At 43.7% G+C, this 17,626-nt stretch overlaps 1 protein-coding gene across 5 annotated transcripts in view; it reads right to left on the bottom strand.

Annotated features, from left to right (window-relative positions):
- Positions 1-622: 622 nt before the first annotated feature.
- Positions 623-17,626, bottom strand: part of TNS3 (tensin 3) — a 268,106-nt gene continuing 251,102 nt past the window's right edge. For all 5 annotated transcript variants that reach the window (XM_079149903.1, XM_079149899.1, XM_079149900.1 and 2 more), the window contains 5 exons: positions 16,752-16,829; positions 6,582-6,750; positions 5,122-5,190; positions 5,000-5,026; positions 623-3,504 (listed from right to left, as the gene is read on the bottom strand). In XM_079149903.1, coding sequence (XP_079006029.1) covers positions 3,360-3,504; positions 5,000-5,026; positions 5,122-5,190; positions 6,582-6,750; positions 16,752-16,829 — 488 coding nt within the window. In that variant the 3' untranslated portion in view covers positions 623-3,359. The remainder of the gene's footprint in view (positions 3,505-4,999; positions 5,027-5,121; positions 5,191-6,581; positions 6,751-16,751; positions 16,830-17,626) is intronic.

The raw sequence follows: 17,626 nt of genomic DNA on the forward strand, positions 1-17,626 counted from the left end.
CATAATCTATCCATGACCAAACTGAGCCGCACACATCACCTCTCTTTGGATTCAGAGTTCAGGGGAAGAGACTACTGGGCAGTGCTGCATCCTGTTCCTTGTCTCAGGAGGAGAGGGCAGCAAGCCAGTGGGACTGCCAAAGGGAGGAGTCTCCATGAGGGAATGGAGAGGGGAGAACTCTGCAGAAAAGCCTGAGGGCTGGGCTGGGCTGTCGCTACCATCTTTCAAAGAATAAGTGAATCCCCCAGACTTGCAGTATTCAGGCACTAGGCACTGTCAGGTAAGGGTCCAGCCCAGGGCATCCTCCAGCAACAGGTGTATGTGAGGGACTTATAACAACATCAGCACATGTCAGTACTTATCAACACCGCACATTGTAATTAATTTCTTCAATCTTTGAATATAATCTTTGAAGGTGTCTGGCCAGTGATCTTAAAATACATTTTTGAAAACAAAACATAAGTGCACTGATAACTGAATTCACTGATCCATAAAAACACAGGCACACACATGCAGATGTACAGACCCACCTACACACGTTCATGTATGTACGTGTACACACAGAGACGTACACACTTATGACACACACTGTGGGGCACATGAATGCCTGTCTCACAGAAGCTTACCAAGTTCATAATTTTTATTATACTCTGAATAGAGATGATATTTAAAGCAGAGAAAATGACTATACAAAGGATTTATAGAACATTCATTTACATACTGGATATATATTCTTTACAATATTGGAAAAGTAAAAATACTCGCTAACAGGTAAGGCAGATAAGGAGACGTTACAAGGTCTTTGACACTGAGGATAAATGCAGTGTGACTTTTAACACGGTTATAGCTTAACACTGGAGGAGTACAATACCATGTTTAATGAGTAGGTTAAAGGATCCTGGTTATCCTAAGTGTTGGGCATCGCTATAATGAATCCACTGCATTTATTCCCAGGACCATATGCCTGTGCCCAACTGGAGCCCCAGGAACAAAATGACTGGAGAATACTCCTGTCCCGTGTTTTTGAGTGCACAGTACAGCCTGTGGATGGGGACTCGTTTCATTGTTTCAAACACATGAGGAAGAAAGAAACCTGTTGCACCATCTCATAGGAGACTGGAAACCGGCTTCCTCTGGTTCCTCCAAGGAAGCTCTTTGCTTGAAGCAAATTCCTTGATGCCCTTGAACACATTTATCTTGAGTGAAAAACACACTGGTCAGTCACTTTAAAAAGAAAATTTGCAAGGCTTCTTACATGTGCTTCTGGAGGACCTTTGCAGGAGGCCCCAGTGTCTTTGTAATTCAACCATAGGTTGTGCTTCTGAATACTGCACAATGTCGGACTCTGATTTCTAATCGCTCCCTGTCCCTTTAGGTCACACCTGGATATAAACCACTACAGGGTATGGAACCTCTTTGGGACAGCACAAACCTCAGCTCCCCTTATCTGGATTCCTGCAGTGGATGAAAAGCTGAAATGTTGGAGTCTCCACTGAAGACACCAGGGCCTCCGGGTAATGCTGGCACATCATCTGTAATAGCCACGTTAGTATGCTTCTGGGAAGGGGGTCTCTGAAGACCAAGGCAAATATTTGGCACAGAAAAGAGGCACTTGTGTTTGGTGCATCAATAGGAGCTGAGAGTGGAGTGATCCAATTGCTCTCTCTCTCTCTCTCTCTCTCTCTCTCACACACACACACACACACAATGATGCTCATCATGATTCAGGTGGTTCCAACACTGCTAGTAGCTACATCTTCCTCTATCTATCACTTTAAAACAGAGAATCCGCCATTCACATTTCCAGATCCCAGCTTGATAACTGTAGTCTGTGATACCTGTGTGGACTCCCAGCTAGGACTGAACTTTTGAAAGCACAGAACAGGAATTTCAGAATGGGTCACAATGGGGACAACCAGAGTGCCCAAAGGCCACATTGGGTTCTGAGGAAAGCAGACGGAGGTCCTGTGCCACGTGGCCCAGCTCCATCTCACGCTCAGGGAAGTGCCAGGGTCATCGGCTTCTAACCTCTGGTGGCTGACAAACACAGGTGGGAAAGCACTGCACTGGAATGCACATCTAAACATTAAAAGTCACACCCAATTAGGTGGCTAAGAAGATGCAGCAAAGTGGCATCCAAAACAGCCGCTAGGCACTAGCATTCATGCTTTCCCCGCTTTCTGCTCCGGCGTGTCATGCCACACAGGAATCTACCAAGAAGTCAAAGGTGTTGCCGAGAGCACATGGTGAGTTGACAATAGCTGAGCTCAGGCCTGAAGGTGACCCCTAGCAAGCCCACACAGGGAATGTTGAGACTGACCCCAGAGTTTCCCACCCCCCACACCCCTGCCCCAGACTTTCCCCATCAGAGAGGAGCTCATCCCCCATTGGGAGACATAACGGTGAGTAAGTGCAGGGGTAGGCTGTTTGGGGCAAGACCACCTTGTGGCAGCACCACAGATCAGATGGTAGACTTGAGGGCATGACCCTGAGTCCACAGCTCACCTTCTATTTCAGGACCCAGGGGCCTGTGGTGTGTCTCACAGGAGGATGAGTCTCCTAAAAGTCACAGCTTGGCTGGCTGCAGCATTTGACACTGGTACAGTATAGCAATGGCAAACTGTTATAAATAATTTGGCATAAGTAAAATATAAATTACATAGAAATGGCATTTTTTTGCTTCGGTTTTCTTGTTTCTCCCCTCAGGGTCCTCCCCGGCCTGCTCGCCATGTGGAAGCAGGAGCGTAGAGTCGTCACCACATGTGGGTGGGGTCTGACATCCCCTGCTCCTCCACCGCCCCCATCCTCACAGTCCACACCTCCGTCGCCTCCTTCATGTCCCCGCTGTGTTCCAGAAGGGCCTGACCTACGCAAACCTTCATCAAACATGCATCCCCTTCTCAGTTTTGTCAACATCTCTGTTGTGGGAAGACCAAAGTGAGGGAGACCACTGGCCTTGGGCATTCGTGGGCAGGGGTGCTTCTGCTGATGGCAGGGTGCTGTGGTCACTCAGCTTCCCTGCTAAGTGAAGTGCTGGGCGTTCCTCATCCTCACAGATGCCGATGTGCTGGGAATTTGCGGCCCACCAAGCCTTCTGGACCCTAGGTAGGCATGCCCTGTGCCCAGCTCCTTACACCCAAAAAGCACCTGGCTGCAGAGATGTGTAGGACAAGAAGTTACTTTCAAGAAAGGCCAATGTGCGGTGATGTTGTTTGTTCTTGTTTGTAAGATCCTCTTTCCCCTCCTGGGCCTAAAATGCCAGAAGTATCAGTTTGGTACAAATTGGGGGCCCCACCTGACCCCACTGCCCTCTTGAGGGTTGTGAGAGGCATCCAGTGGGTCTGGGTTATGAGGGACTCTCAGATCTTCTTTGGGGAGCCAATCATGACCTTTGACACAAAGTTGACAATGGCACTGGCGGGTTGCTCAGGGTCATGTTCTGCAAACAGGTGGCACACATTGTCTGTGGCGCTGCCCTGCTTCCGGGCCACGAAACCAAAGACTCTGCAAAAGGAAAGTCCAGGTTAGAATGGTCCACTGACCTCCTGCAGAGGACAAACATGCACATAAGACTTCATTTTCTCTGGCTACTAGTGGCATCCCTGGGAGAAACTTCAACATATGGAAAATCTACCATGTGCTAAGCACTGGCCAAGAGCCTATCCACACACATCGCCTCCAGCACTTATGGACCTATAGGTAAGATGACGGAGCTCTGCTCTAAGGGCAGGAGCTGGAGTTGAGAGAAGTGGAGTGAGAGCCCTTTGCCCTGAATCAAAGCTGAGGCTCAACTTATTCCACAGTGACTTCCCCATTCAAGGCTGGGATCCTCCAGGCACTGTTCAGGCAGATTCCTGAGCTCCAGCTGAACATGCAGGACTGGACACCCCAAGGGGAGCAGAGGGGCCTTGGGGCCTCCTGAGATGATGCCAGCTGCCCCCAGGTCCTTCTCAGACTTGGACTCCCCCACCCCCAGGTCAGAGGGGAAATATTCCAAGAACTCCTCTCAGGCCTCGCAAGCCCTGGTTGCAAACTATGCCGAGTTCAGGAAGCTGTTTAAAAAGAACACACATCTAATTATTTTTCTAAGAATTGAAGCCATTATCTTAATAGGCTTTTAGGAGTCCTAAACTTAACACAATAACAACCATTCTCCAAATCTAAATCTCTGACAAAGATCTTTCTTCTATTTCTTGGAAAAATGAAGGACTTTTTGTTTCAGTTTAACAGTTTCCACACCACAGAAGGGACTGGCCAAGGGCACTCAAGTAACCCTGATGGAGTTGCAAATTCCAAGCAGATGAAAGTCCCATGCTACCCTGCCAGTCAGAGGACAGACTGTGCCCAGAATACAGTCCCTCTAGGGGGCTGGGGGAGGCCTGCATCACTGATCAGCCCTCTAGACTAATGAGGAACCTAAAACAGGAATCCTAAGGAAGGAGATCTGTGATCAGACAATTGTTGCCATTCCATTTAGACTATGCCGAAGAAGCCAACCTGAGGGTTGCTGTTATGCTTCTTGAGTGGGAGGTTAGGATGTGGTCCCTCAGTCTGCTCAGGGGTAATGCTGGGCTGGGAATAAGCCCCTGCCAAGCAATGGGAAGATGTCAACTCCTCCCTTGATTTTGGTATGCTGAGCATGGAACTCTTTCTTCTAGCCCTAAGGACCTCAGCTCTACTTTGCCACACTCCTGCTCCAAAATGGCTGAAGAGCCTGAACAATCCATCTCACTGCATGCATCCCAGGAGGTCACAGATCCACTGTGCAAGCTGCCCAGCCAGCCAACAGCACACAACTAACTGGTAATATCACCCAGCCTTCACTCCATGACAATACTTTTCCTTTTATCTGTTTCTTTTCTTTTAAGGCAAACAATCCCATTGATGTGACTATGTTATTTTCTCATAAGGAATCCTCTTTGGAAAGTGGAACAGAATTCAACTTTGGACTACAATTATAAATACAGAATGAGAATGGTAGAAAATACTGGCAACTTACTTGGAGGAAGGGCCATCTTTGATCCACCTTATGAATTAAAGAGAAAATAATTGCATTAATTTTTAAAATTAAAGGGTGAAATGAAGCACGTGTCTTGCTTAATAAAAATGCAAATATCTTACTTCCTGTCCTGTGGGTCCAAGGCACAGAAAATCACACTGTTCACTGGGTAATGCCTCCGGAAGAAGAGCCTGTGGATATGTAGGGGAGAGAGGATCATTCTTGTTACTGGGGTACAGGGTGATGGCTGCTGCTCTGGGTAGACGCTCCCATTTCCCCATATGTGAAAATCATAGAGGTAAACCTGTTGAGACATTTGTCATCTGGAAAGATGAACAAAGTGTATGCTCACTAGCAAATCATCAGAGGATGTTAAGTTGAGCAGAATGGTTCCTGGAAATAGCCAACAGAAGTACTATATCGGGTGAAACTGTCAGCTGTATGGAAGGTGGGGATCTAATCGAGGAGTCCTAAGGAACTGGAGGGGTGTGAGATAGACACAGGGTCCCACCAGCCTCTTTTGATTGTGGGCGAACCTTTAAATGTCTCCTAGCCTTGGTTTCCTCATTGGTAAAGAGGGAAGGCAAGGTGAGACCAGTCTGCATCCTCTGGAGGCCATGTCCAGTAGAGCACTAGCTCAGTTCTTGAGGGCTGAGTCCACATGCTGCTGAGTCCTGCAGGGCACTTGCCCAGTGCTGTTTTTATTTGAATGGCTCAATTCTGAGACACGTACTTTGATTTAGGATGAAAACCTCCATTGTCAATTTCCCAGGAAGTTTGGGCAGCTGAAGAAATCATCTAGCTTGAGGGACAGGTCTTGGAGCAGGCACTACAGGAGATGCCAGGAGAGCATCATAGGCAGAGGGCTTGAGCTGATCTGCATGGTGTCCGGTGGGCACATGGGTCTGCTCCAAGGGGTCCTGCCATCACACTGTGTTCATGGTTGATATCCTGTCTTCCTACTCAGCCACACAATGCTGATTTCTTAACTAATACCTGTTATTTGTATCTGCAATGCTATAGATTCTGAGTGTCAAAGGCTTCTTGTGTAAGAGATCTCAAGGAGGGTCAGTGGGAGAACCAGTCTGTGACTCTTCCCTGCTGGTCCTGGTGAACGTGTGCTCCAGTGTAACTGACAGCAGTAACAACCTGAACCAGAGTCCTTTCAACTCCACCAAAGCAAACTGTATGTATCAAGATCATACTCTCATCTGAAAGCAGATGACCACCACAATCGGTAGATTCTAATCATAGCCTCAGAGTATTTTTAAAGTAATCAAGTAAAAGATTGTTGCATTTGCACATGTTTCAGAGGTGATATTCACAGCACCAAATATCTTTCTTCTTTACTTTTATGGATTCCTGAGTATGCAACTTTTAGGAGAGGTACTAATGATTTATGTGAGGTTCCTGAGACCTATTTAATGACAGGCAATAGCCTAGGGAGAGGCTGGATTACTAATGGCCTCAAGGAGCCCTGGGATTCATTAACACTAGAGAAGAGCAAGGAGAGGGTCACATCCCCAGTTGGGATCAGCAGCCCTGACCCTACACATTCTCCCCACCTCCCAGTAGCACTCACTTCCTCTGATTGTCTGTCAGGGTAATGCCCTGGGCAGACACTTTGAAGTGCACGACCGTGGACACTGGGGGAGGCTCCTGAACGAGGGTCATGCTCAGGGCCTTCTGGACTGCCTGGTGGCCAGTGAGGGACTCCATCTCCACAGAGTTCAAGTACCACACGTTGCAGGCTGTAAGACACCAAGGGCATGCAGGTTAGCGGTGACTGTAGGGTGATATATGATCTACTTACACACAGGTGTGGTTGTTGGCACGTGGATGCTGAGTTTCTGAACATCTTGCACATGTAGCCTGTGCTGGGTAATGCTAAAAGCAAATGTCCTCTGCTCCAATTTTGAAGGAGTAGACATGAACCACCCAAAGACATGCTTGCCCAGGTACCAAGGCAGAGAATGAACAAGTTACCTGAGCACAGCCCAGCTTTATACCCCTCCCCCACCCCCCCAGCCAGAGGGAGAAATGCTCCATTCACCCTGTTACAAATTTAAACCTGGTGTCTGGGGGGCCTTGAGGTGGCTTCTCTGGCTTAGTGGGGGTTTGGATAGCAGATTGAACACAAAAGCCCAGAACAGTCATAGGAAAGGAGGCCCTGAGGTCCTCCAGGTAACACAGTGAAGGGACTGTTACTATGGAATTCAAACAACTGTTCTGCCTAGAGTGCTGAAAGGGTATTCAAAAGGAGCTGCAGAGAGAATGGATGGCTTCCCATGCGCTCAGAGCACAGGTTTGCCTGTGTCCCAACACTCTACACTGCTAGGGAAGGGCTTGGGGGTCTTCTCTTGGTCATCTCCCCTTGGGTGAAGAAAATGACTAGGCGTCAATAAGCCTTTGGCAACTCCCTATTGGCCTGCATCCTTGCAGCTGGAGCAAGAGCTAACAAGGGACTTTGGAATATGGGTGAAGTCAGATCTAAGGTGGGAACATTCAGGCTCTGCCTGAAGCTCACTCACCTCAGGAAACCAGGGTCTCCTGTGGCCAAAGACACAGAAGGACTTCTCCCCTGGAAACATGCCATGGTTTGAATAGATGATCCCCTCTGAAATGCATGTTGAAACCTGATTTGCACTGTGGGGGCCTTTAGAAATGACTGGGCTGTTCATCATCTTGATGGTGGGGTGCTATGAAAGTGACTTCTGCTTCCTCAACTTACTCTCCCTTCTGCATTTGCCCAATTGCCCTTCTGCTTTCCACCATGAGTTGAAACAGCATGAGGCCCTCTACCAGAGGTCGAGGAGATGCTGCCTCTATGATCTTAGATTTTCAGCTTCCAGAACCATAAGGCAAAATAAATCTCTTTCCTTTGTAAATTACCCAGTGTCGATATTCCTCCATGTATTCTGTTACAGCAATAGAACATGGACCAAGATAGAAGAGAACTGCCCTGCCTCACTCCTTGCCTTGTTGTACACCAGCTTCTGTGTGGGGAACAAGGGTGAAGAAGTTCCAGTTCAAAGTCCTCTAGCGTTTCCTTATACAGAAAAATAAAACACTTCTCCCTGATCCAAACCAACGCATCAACTGACATGCATGGTCAGCATTGAGTTCAGCAGCTGTCTCTTGGCCAGGCATCCTATGAGCCGCTCTGCCCTCTCTCTGCCTTGGAATGAGCAGGGGCCATGCCTATTGGCAGGTGCACTGGTACACAGGACCACACAGGGAGCCAGGGAGAATGGCAATAACTGAAGATGTCCTGGGAGTCAAAGCACAGGCCACATGTCAGTTGCTCACCTGTTCCTTCTTTCTAAGGCACAGGCTAAAATTCACAGCTCATTTGTAAAGTTTGAGACATACAGAGAATCTGGAAACCTCTATTTCAGTGAGCACACACAGTGATCAGGACAGGGAAGGAAAACAGGGACTGGAATTTACAGTGACAAGCTAATCAGAAAAATGAAGCCCCTTCCTTTATCCAAGAGTGGTGAGAGTTTAAAGTGAGTTCAGACAGAAGCCCCACTGACCCTAGAAGGGAAGAACAAGTGGAAAGACCCTGTCTTGAGGAAGGCAGCAGACACCAGAAGACCACCCGCAACCTCAGAAGCAAACTGTCTCAAAAGACTGAGACAAGTCACTCTCACTGCTTTTAAACAACAGACTAGGGCTGCAGGTGTAGCTCAGTGGTACAATGATTGACCAGCCTGAATGGAGTCCTAGGTTTATTTCCAGTATCTCGAACAAAACAAAAACAACGGGACTTTCTGAATTCACACTCAATATGGGGCTTTTGTCTGGGATATTAATTTTCTTCTATAAAGTTAACTGTGCTTTTTATTCTCATGAAAAATGGCTTGGTATTTCAGCCCTGTAATTACTGAAATGGCACTGTCCCAATAGCAAAATTTAAAAAGAAGTTTCTCTTCCAAAAACAATTATTTTCATTTCTTTCAGCTGAACCTAATGCCCAGTGTTAATAAGAACCCACACACAGCCCTAAGATTTACAGATAAGGAAATTGAGAACCAGAGACAGTAAAAAACATGGGCAGTCTCCCAGGTGCTATGAGCAGGTAACTGTGATTGTGCTGGGACACAGTCTTTATGACTGAGCCCAGTGTTTACTGAGAACGTTAACTACAAGGCACAGGGTAGGGACCTGCACTAAGAAATTTCATGTAACACTCCTTGAGGACTACTGGGCAGTTTTGCTGTAAGGCCATTAGCCACAGATCAGGCCCCAGGATAATCCTCGTACTTATCATGACAACAGCTGCATTCTTTCAAAAGGCCATTGTCACATCTGCATGTTTTTTTGTCCACAGAGATGCTGAGAGGCAAGTAGAAATGGGTCACTCCCCAAATATTTCCCCAGAAAAAAATGCTCTTCTCCATAACTTCCACCCCATCCAACTGGCCAGCACTACCACTTGGTGCAATGGATTAAAAGTCTATGTCTCTGAAAAAAATTCATATTCTGCACTTTAACTTCCAAGACAATGGTTTGGGGAAGTGGGACCTTTGGGGGTGATTAAGTCATGAGGGTGTAGCCCATGTATGAGATTAGTGCCCTCATATAAAAGACCCCAGAGAGGTTTCTGACTCTCCATCATCTGAGGTTTTCAATAAGCCAGGAAGAGTCCTCACCAGGACCCCACCATGCTGGCCCTCTGATCCTGGACATTTGGGTTCTAGAACCATGAGAAACAAATTTCCACTGTGTATAAGCCACCTAGTCTGTGGTACTTTGATAAAGCAGCCTGAGCTGACTAGGACACTCATCTTACAGTATCTAGGCAACGAGACATTCTAGGAGAACTACAAGCTTAGTGGTTTACCAGAGACCTCTTGGGAAAGACAGCAAATTGGCAAAAGTTCTTAAAATTATAATTGCCCCCACTCAGTGCTTGCAAAGCTCTGATGAATCAGGTGCATTTATGAAATGCTGGTGCACTCTGGGCACTGTGGTTGACAATTTGACAATATTATCAGGAGACTCCAGAAAGCCAACAAGTAACCTAGAGGTCTCACTTCTAAAAAGATTCAGAAAGGAAATATCCCAAACCCATGTGAAATAACTAACCTGTAGGGGATGATGTTTGTGCCACATATTCAATGCAGGGAAAGGAACTGTCAACAGATTATGTCCAAAAATAAGAGAAGGGTTAAATTAGTCCCTTCAATGAAATACTAAGCAACCAGCAAATGGTAATCATGAAAATTATATAGCAACGTGGAAAACCAGTTAGCAGGTACTTGGAAAAACAGAATAAAAACTATCTTTGCTATGATTAGAACTGTAAAATGAAAAGCATATGTGCTATGAACAGAAGCTGGAAGGAAGCCTGGAAAATTGAAAACAGATTTTAGGAGAGTGAATACCTTTAATAGTTATCATGCAGTTATAAAAGAGAAAAGAGAAGGAGGGAGGGAAAGAGAGAGAGGAAGAGAGAGAGAGTTGGGGGGAGAGTAGGGAGAGAATTTTAATCTAATGACTATAAAAATTCCAGAGTTGGCACAACCTGAATCAGGTTCACATGGAACCACAGGCTACCAGGACTGAGACCTGTGCTCTCCTATAGGCACCGCAGAGGGCTTTTGAGTAGGAGTGGTCCAACTGACTGGAGTCTAGTTGGAGTGTGGCATTTGGAGAATACGGCTCCTGAAATGTAGGAGCCATGTAGTCATTCCTCAAAGCAGAGAAAGAAATGTTGCCACTTTTCAACATACAAGTGGGGAGGCAGTTCTACTGAGGACATGCCAGTGTGTCAATACCAACTCCCCTCAAAGCCCTGACTCTCTCCAGCAGATAACAGATGGCTTGCAGGGTCAGAGCCATGCTCATCCTGCCAGGCTTACCCCAGGACCATCCATTTCCACTTAACAAGTGCTCTTGATGAGGGGTCAAGATTTGGCTTGCCTCATTATGTCTCAAGATGTTAAACTGGCAAGTGTCCTTCAGACCCACAGCTGGGAACTATGTAAATTGCTAGACTACTTTGGGAAAGCAACTTCATAATATGGAAGAACATCAGAGGTCCACAAATTATAACCCCATAGTATTATTTCTGGGAATTTCTCTTAAGGCAACAATTCAGAATTCAGAAAAAAAAAAAAAAAAAAAAAAAAAGGAAGAGAAGGATGGTCCTCTTAGCATCGTTTATAATATTGAAAAATTAGTCAGTCTAAATGGATAACCATAAAAAGTTGAATTACATGATGGACCATTACATAGCCATTAAAAAATGAGACCAGCACTATGTTTGTAAAGACCATGAGTAAATTCATTATGCAAAGGGTAGGAAGGAATATATTAATATATATATATAATGTACATGTGGCACCATCCCAAGTAGGAGGGGAGGTAACATGGACAAGTTTGCTTAGCAAGTTAGGAGTGGGCTCTGTTTGGAAGAACACTATCTACATCTATTCTCTTCCCAAAGTTCAGCAGCCATAAGGGGTAACAGGTCTATGAGTAATTCACGTTTCCTTTCATCTCTGTATTTCCCTCTTTAACACATAGGATTTTTTTTTTTTTTTTTTTTTTTTGGTGGTGCTGGGGATTCACATAGGATTTTTATAAAGAAATTATACTAAAAAATATAACCACAGTATTTACAGGAAATCTATCAGAAGTCTGGTAAAAGTGCCTTTCTTTTCAGGATTATCCAACATTCCTTCTCTCAACAAGAAACAAGTAAGAACTGAGGCTTAAAACACAATTTGAAATTGTTTTCAAGATTGGAACAAAGTCATGATGGCCTAGTATCAAATGAAAAGGAATTAAACTGAATGGGATTAAAAGTTTATTCCCATTGTTGTGACTCTGTCAATATTTCTGAGGCTTGGTTTGTTCAATCAATGAAGAACATAGTCACAATGATCTCAAAGGACCTTAGCAGGTCCAGGAGATTAGGATCCTGAGTGAACTGAATGACAAACGAAATTTGTTTTAGGAAGCATAAACCACTTGCAGTGATCAGAGACTGGAACAGTTCCACAATCTCTTTTTTGGTGCCCGGGATTGAACCCAGGGGCACTTTACTACTGAATCACATTCCCAGCCTTTTTTTCCTTTGAGAAAAGGAAAGTTGCTCAGAGCCTCGAAAAATTGCTGAAGCTGGCTTTGAACTTGTGATCCTCCTGTCTCAGCCTCTGGAGTCCCTGGGATTATAGATGTGAGATACCATACCCAGCTCAGTTCCACAAACTTGATATAATGGCTGTTTTGCACTTTTTCTAAACAACCACAGCTACTCCCCCAGCAAAGATCCCTGGGGGCATATTCACTGTGCTGTCCTGATTCTTTGTCTCAGCAGCCTGGTGCTGCATGGAAATTCAGAGTTCTCCAAGGGTTAGAGAAATAAGAGATGTTTAAAGGGAAGATACTCAAAGCAGTCATAACTTAAGCCTCATATATAAATGCCCAATTCAGATTATTAGATCAGACAAGAAAATTCTGAACGAATTCTTATCTCTAAGAAGACTAATGCTTTAAACAAAATAACATCGAAGTTATTGGCACGTATTATGTGTTATTTAAAAAGATGAGAAAGTGTACTTAAAAATGACATGAGGACGTTTTGATCTCTAAAATCAAGGGTTACTATAGTACTTTATTACTAGATGGGTCAGCTAACTGACCCATCTTGATAACAAGGAACTCAAGGAGAAACATGAAATGTTGCTTGTGATGAGAAAATAATAAACAAAAAGCAGAATAAAGATGAAGGTGCTTTAGGGATAACAGCGTGGAACGGAGAGAGCAAAGCTGTGTCCCTAAGATATAGATGCTCCTGGAGGCAGAAGCAAGATGCCCAGGCCTGACTCCACCTCGCAGGTGCTCTGTCTGTGAAATGGGATGAGATGGCCCCACCCACACAGGCCCTGTGAGGGAGGCACACTATCTAGCTGGATCAGCGCAAATGCTCTGGAACCATTGCCATGATCCTTCTTTGATATTTTTCTTGATACAGGAATTGCACTAATTACAAATTTCTAAATTTGTAAATACATTTTTGGGGGGGGGTACTAAGGATTGAATTCAGGGGCACTCAACCACTGAGTCACACCTCCGGCCCATCTGTATTTTATTTAGAGACAGGATCTCACTGAGTTGCTTAATGCCTCACTTTCACTGAGGCTGGTTTTGAACTTGGGATCCTCCTGCCTCAGCCTCCCAAGCCACTGGGATTACAGGCATGCACCACTGTGCCCGGCTTGTAAATATATTTTAAAAGGATGGATCTGAATGAACAAATGAATCAGAGTGGATCCAATTCCACAGGCCCATCTCCTAGGTGAGGTATGTGGGTTAACTGCATATAGGGGAGTCTACTAGCAAATCCCCACATTCTGGAGACCAGGCATATAAAATCATGCTCATGCTCTAACAGAAGGCAGCTATAAGCTTTGGAGGGAGCTCCAGAAATCACCTAAAACAAACTTGGGGACTCTGAGCTTCTCTCCAGTGTGGGACCCACTGCCTCCCATAGTCATCCCACCCAGTCACGCTAAAAGGGGATCCACTCCCACAGCTGAGAGAATCAGGCTGGCTGCCCAGAAAAGGATATTCCTCTTAGACCAGAAGAATATCTTCCAAGGCATTTCTCAATGTCTATTCATTTGTTCTTTGCAATTGCTGGTGGGGACAGATTACTATTACCACGAAACAGATGCAAACCTCAGGTCTGCACAGTCAAGTGATTTATCAGAGATCAGTATTCTGAGCAGCAGAGCCAGGATTGAACTCAGGAAGTAACACGGTTATACTTTTTGTTTTGGAAATTCAAATTCTAGCACACTTACAAGCTCCTGTGACCCTTGTTTAAGTCACAGATAAGTGATCCTTTAAGGAGACAATATGAATTTATCTTTTAAGGACATCTTCTCAGTTCCACTTAAAACCTAAGTAATTTTACTTTTGTTGGGTAATATGCACAGAGATGTAAAATTTTAAAGGAAAAAAAAACTAGATGGAATAATACAAAATGTACAGAGAAAAGAATAAGGAAATACACATGTATTTCATATATCTTCATTATGGAGTTATAGCTATAAAGTACTATACAGGAATGTGGCCCAAAATTGAACTATTTCTTGTTCAAACTTTCACCAGAATCAGAAATTCCTTCCAACATGTCTGACAGTAAAATGAAAGAGTGTGAAAGACTTCCAATGGACAGAAAGCAGCTTTGAAGTCAGCAGGACCCAATGTCTTCTCTAGCTGTTCATCCTTCACCTCTGTAAAAGCATGACAGTGGAATGTTGTCTGCTTTGTTCACAACTCTCTTAAACTAGTGCCAATAGGACTGCACCTAATACTGCAAAAGTGGCCAGCCCTGGAACTAATAAGCAATTGCAAGGTTGCTGGATACAAGGTTAATATACAAAAGTTGATTGTTTCCTACACACCAGTAATAAGCAAGGGAAATGTGAAATTGAAAACCTAACACTCCCATTACATTAACACCCCCAAAATTTCTTATGTAAAAGTTAACAAACTACATACAAGATCTATATGAGAAAAACTACAAAACTCTGATGAAAGATACCAAAGAACTGTAGGCACAGGAACTTACAACACTGTTAAGATGCCAGTTCTTCTCAACTTTGCGTAGATACAAAGCAATCCTAATTAAAATCTCAGCAAGTTATGTTGTGGATATTAACAAAATGCTTCTAAAGTTTATATGGAAAGGTAAAAGATCCAGAATAGCAAGCACAATATTGAAGTAAAGTTGGAGGACTGATACTACCTGACTTCAAGTCTTCTAATGAAACTGCAATAATCAAAATAGAAGGATATTTTGGAAAAAAGACAAATGTCAATGGAACAAAATATAAAGCCCAGAAACAGACCCATATAAATATCGTCAACTAATCTTTGACAAAGAGCAGAGACAATACAGTAGAGAAGACAGTCTTTGCAACAAATAGTGTGAGAACAACTGAATTCCAATTCCAAACTCCACTCCCCATAAAAAACTATCTAAAGATTTTCTTATACTTTTCACAAGAATTAACTCAAAATGGATCAAGGACCAAACAAAAAATGCAAAATTTATAAAAGTCCTAGAAAATAAGAGAAGAAAATCTACATGAACTTGATGAACTCGGGTTTGGTGATGACATTCTAAATATGACATCAAAAACTAAATTTTATTAAAATTAAAACTTTTTTGCTCTGTAGGAGATGTGGTTTAAAGAATAAAAACAAAAGTCACAGACTGGGAGAAAATATTTGCATAACACAAATCTGATTAATAATCTGTTACCTAAAATATATAATGAACTCAAAATTCAAAAGAAAACAATCCTATTAAAAATGAGCCAAAAACCTTAACAGACACTTCACCAAAGAGAATATACAGATTGTAAATGAGCAAATGAAAAAAGGCTCTACAATATCTGGGAAATATAAGCTAAAATGAGATACCATTTACACATCCAGTAGAATAACCATGATCCTGTACACTGACACCAGCCAAAGTTGGTGAGGATGTGGAATGAGGACTCATTCATTGCTGGTGTGAATGCAGCCAGTTTGGAAGACAGATTTGCAGTTCTTGCAAAATTGAACATACTCTTTTCATATGATCCAGCAATCATACTCCCTGGTATTTACTCAAAGAAGATTGAAACTTCTATCTACACAAAAACCTGAATATAGATGTTTATTCAAGATTTATTCATAATTGACAAAACATGGAAGCAACCCAGATGATCCTCAGTAGGCAAACAGGTAAGTAAACTGTGGTACATCTAAACAATGAAATATTACTCTATGCTAAAAATAAGTAAGTTATTAAGCTATGAAAAGACATGAAGGAAACTTAAATGCATATTACTAAGTGCAAGAAGTCAGTTTGAAAAGACTACATACTGTATGATTCCAATTATAAGACTTTCTGGTAAAGGAAAAACCGTGTAGACAGTATAATGATCACTGGTTGCTGGGGATTAGAGGGAAGGGAGGGATAAAGAGGTGCAGCAGAGTGGAATTTTAGGGAGGTGATAATACTCCTTATGTATGTATGATGGATACATGACATACCCATGTTCCCAAATCCATATAAGTCAGAACACCAAGAGGGAACAGTAATGTAAACTGTATTTTAGTTACTGATGTATCAACATTCATCAGTTTTAACAACTGCACCCCCCTGGAGGGGGATGCTGGAAATGGGGGAGGACATGCTTCTGTACAAGATAATTCTGTACTCTCCTTGCAATTTTGCTGTGAATCTGCAACTGCTCTAAAAAGTAAAATCTATTAGCAAAAATGCTTTAAAGAAGTGGCCTGGCCTGTGGAGGTCTGGCTCTGGGTGGTGTCTCCCACCAAGCTCATGGAAGCCTGGGTCCAACTGTTGACTCATGTCGAGTGACTGTTGAGTCACATCTCTGGAACATTTTTATATTTGCAGCTGGCAAGGCAGGTTCCCCACATCCTGTCTTACTACATTCTCCCTTAAACTAAATACAGGACTTGACATTTATTCTACTGAATTTGGTCTTGTTTGAGTCAGAACAATATTCCTAGCCTGTGATTCCTGGTCCTGTCTCTTGACAGCTGTTCCCCACCCAGCTCTGTGCAACGGTCTATAAAAGGAAACTTCCTTTACAGGCCACAGAGAAGAAGGAAACCCGAATAATGAGAGGGAAAGGGAAGTTGTGTCACTGAACTCCTTTTCTGCCCAACAACCGGCGACACGGAAATTGAAGCTGCATTCACTAACCTGCTCCCTGCTTCAACAGCTCAGCAGCTGAATTGGCTGCTGTTTGGGGAGAACTTTCTGCTATTTCCTCCAATGGATCTGCAGGAAGGGAAGAGAAAACATAGAAATGAGTGCTGCCCCCAATAAAGAACCCTTAGGAACAAGTCAGACAATTTGGTGACAGAATTCCCAGACGGTGACACGTAACGGTCTCCCAGAGTTCAGAGTTTCTGTTGAGGATCATGATCTAGCCCACAGAAGCAATATCACATTTCAAACAATGTTAGGGATGACATGGTCCCACGAAGTTTGCTTCTGATCTCCGAAATGATTTATATGAAAAATTAAATTTCAAAAGCTAAGTCACATTTTTATGTGAAACTGAGACTGCTCAGCAAAGCTGGGAAATACCATCAAATCATCCTGCTATTCTTTGAGTGCTATTTTTCAAAACTTTTTCACTATGGATATTTTCAAATAAATACAAAAGTAAAGAAAACAGTTCGGCCATCACCTGGATTCAACAATATCAACATTTTGCCCATTCTGTGGAATCATTAAAATTAAATGCAAATGACCTTGAAGGCCCCTTAGTCTGAGGTTTTGTTTGTTTGCTTTTGTTGTAGCTGCAGTCTTCACTGCTTGGAAATCTTTAATGGAATCCATGATGGACAGATGTCTGGGTGTTTCCAGCTGCAGTGGGGCCTCCTCTTTTCTCCCTGACTTGAATCCTTGGTTCTTCTGTTGGGTTTATGCACAGAACACATGTCAGGAATAGAAATCTAGTCTTGGCCTGGGGAGATAGCTCAGCTGGTAGAGTGCTTGCCTTGGGCCCTGAGTTCGATCCCCAGTACCGCCAAAAAAAAAAGAAAAGAAAAGAAATCTAGTCTGATTTC

This window comes from Sciurus vulgaris (genome assembly GCF_902686455.1).
Source record: "Sciurus vulgaris genome assembly, chromosome: 8".
Lineage (NCBI taxonomy): Eukaryota > Metazoa > Chordata > Mammalia > Rodentia > Sciuridae > Sciurus > Sciurus vulgaris.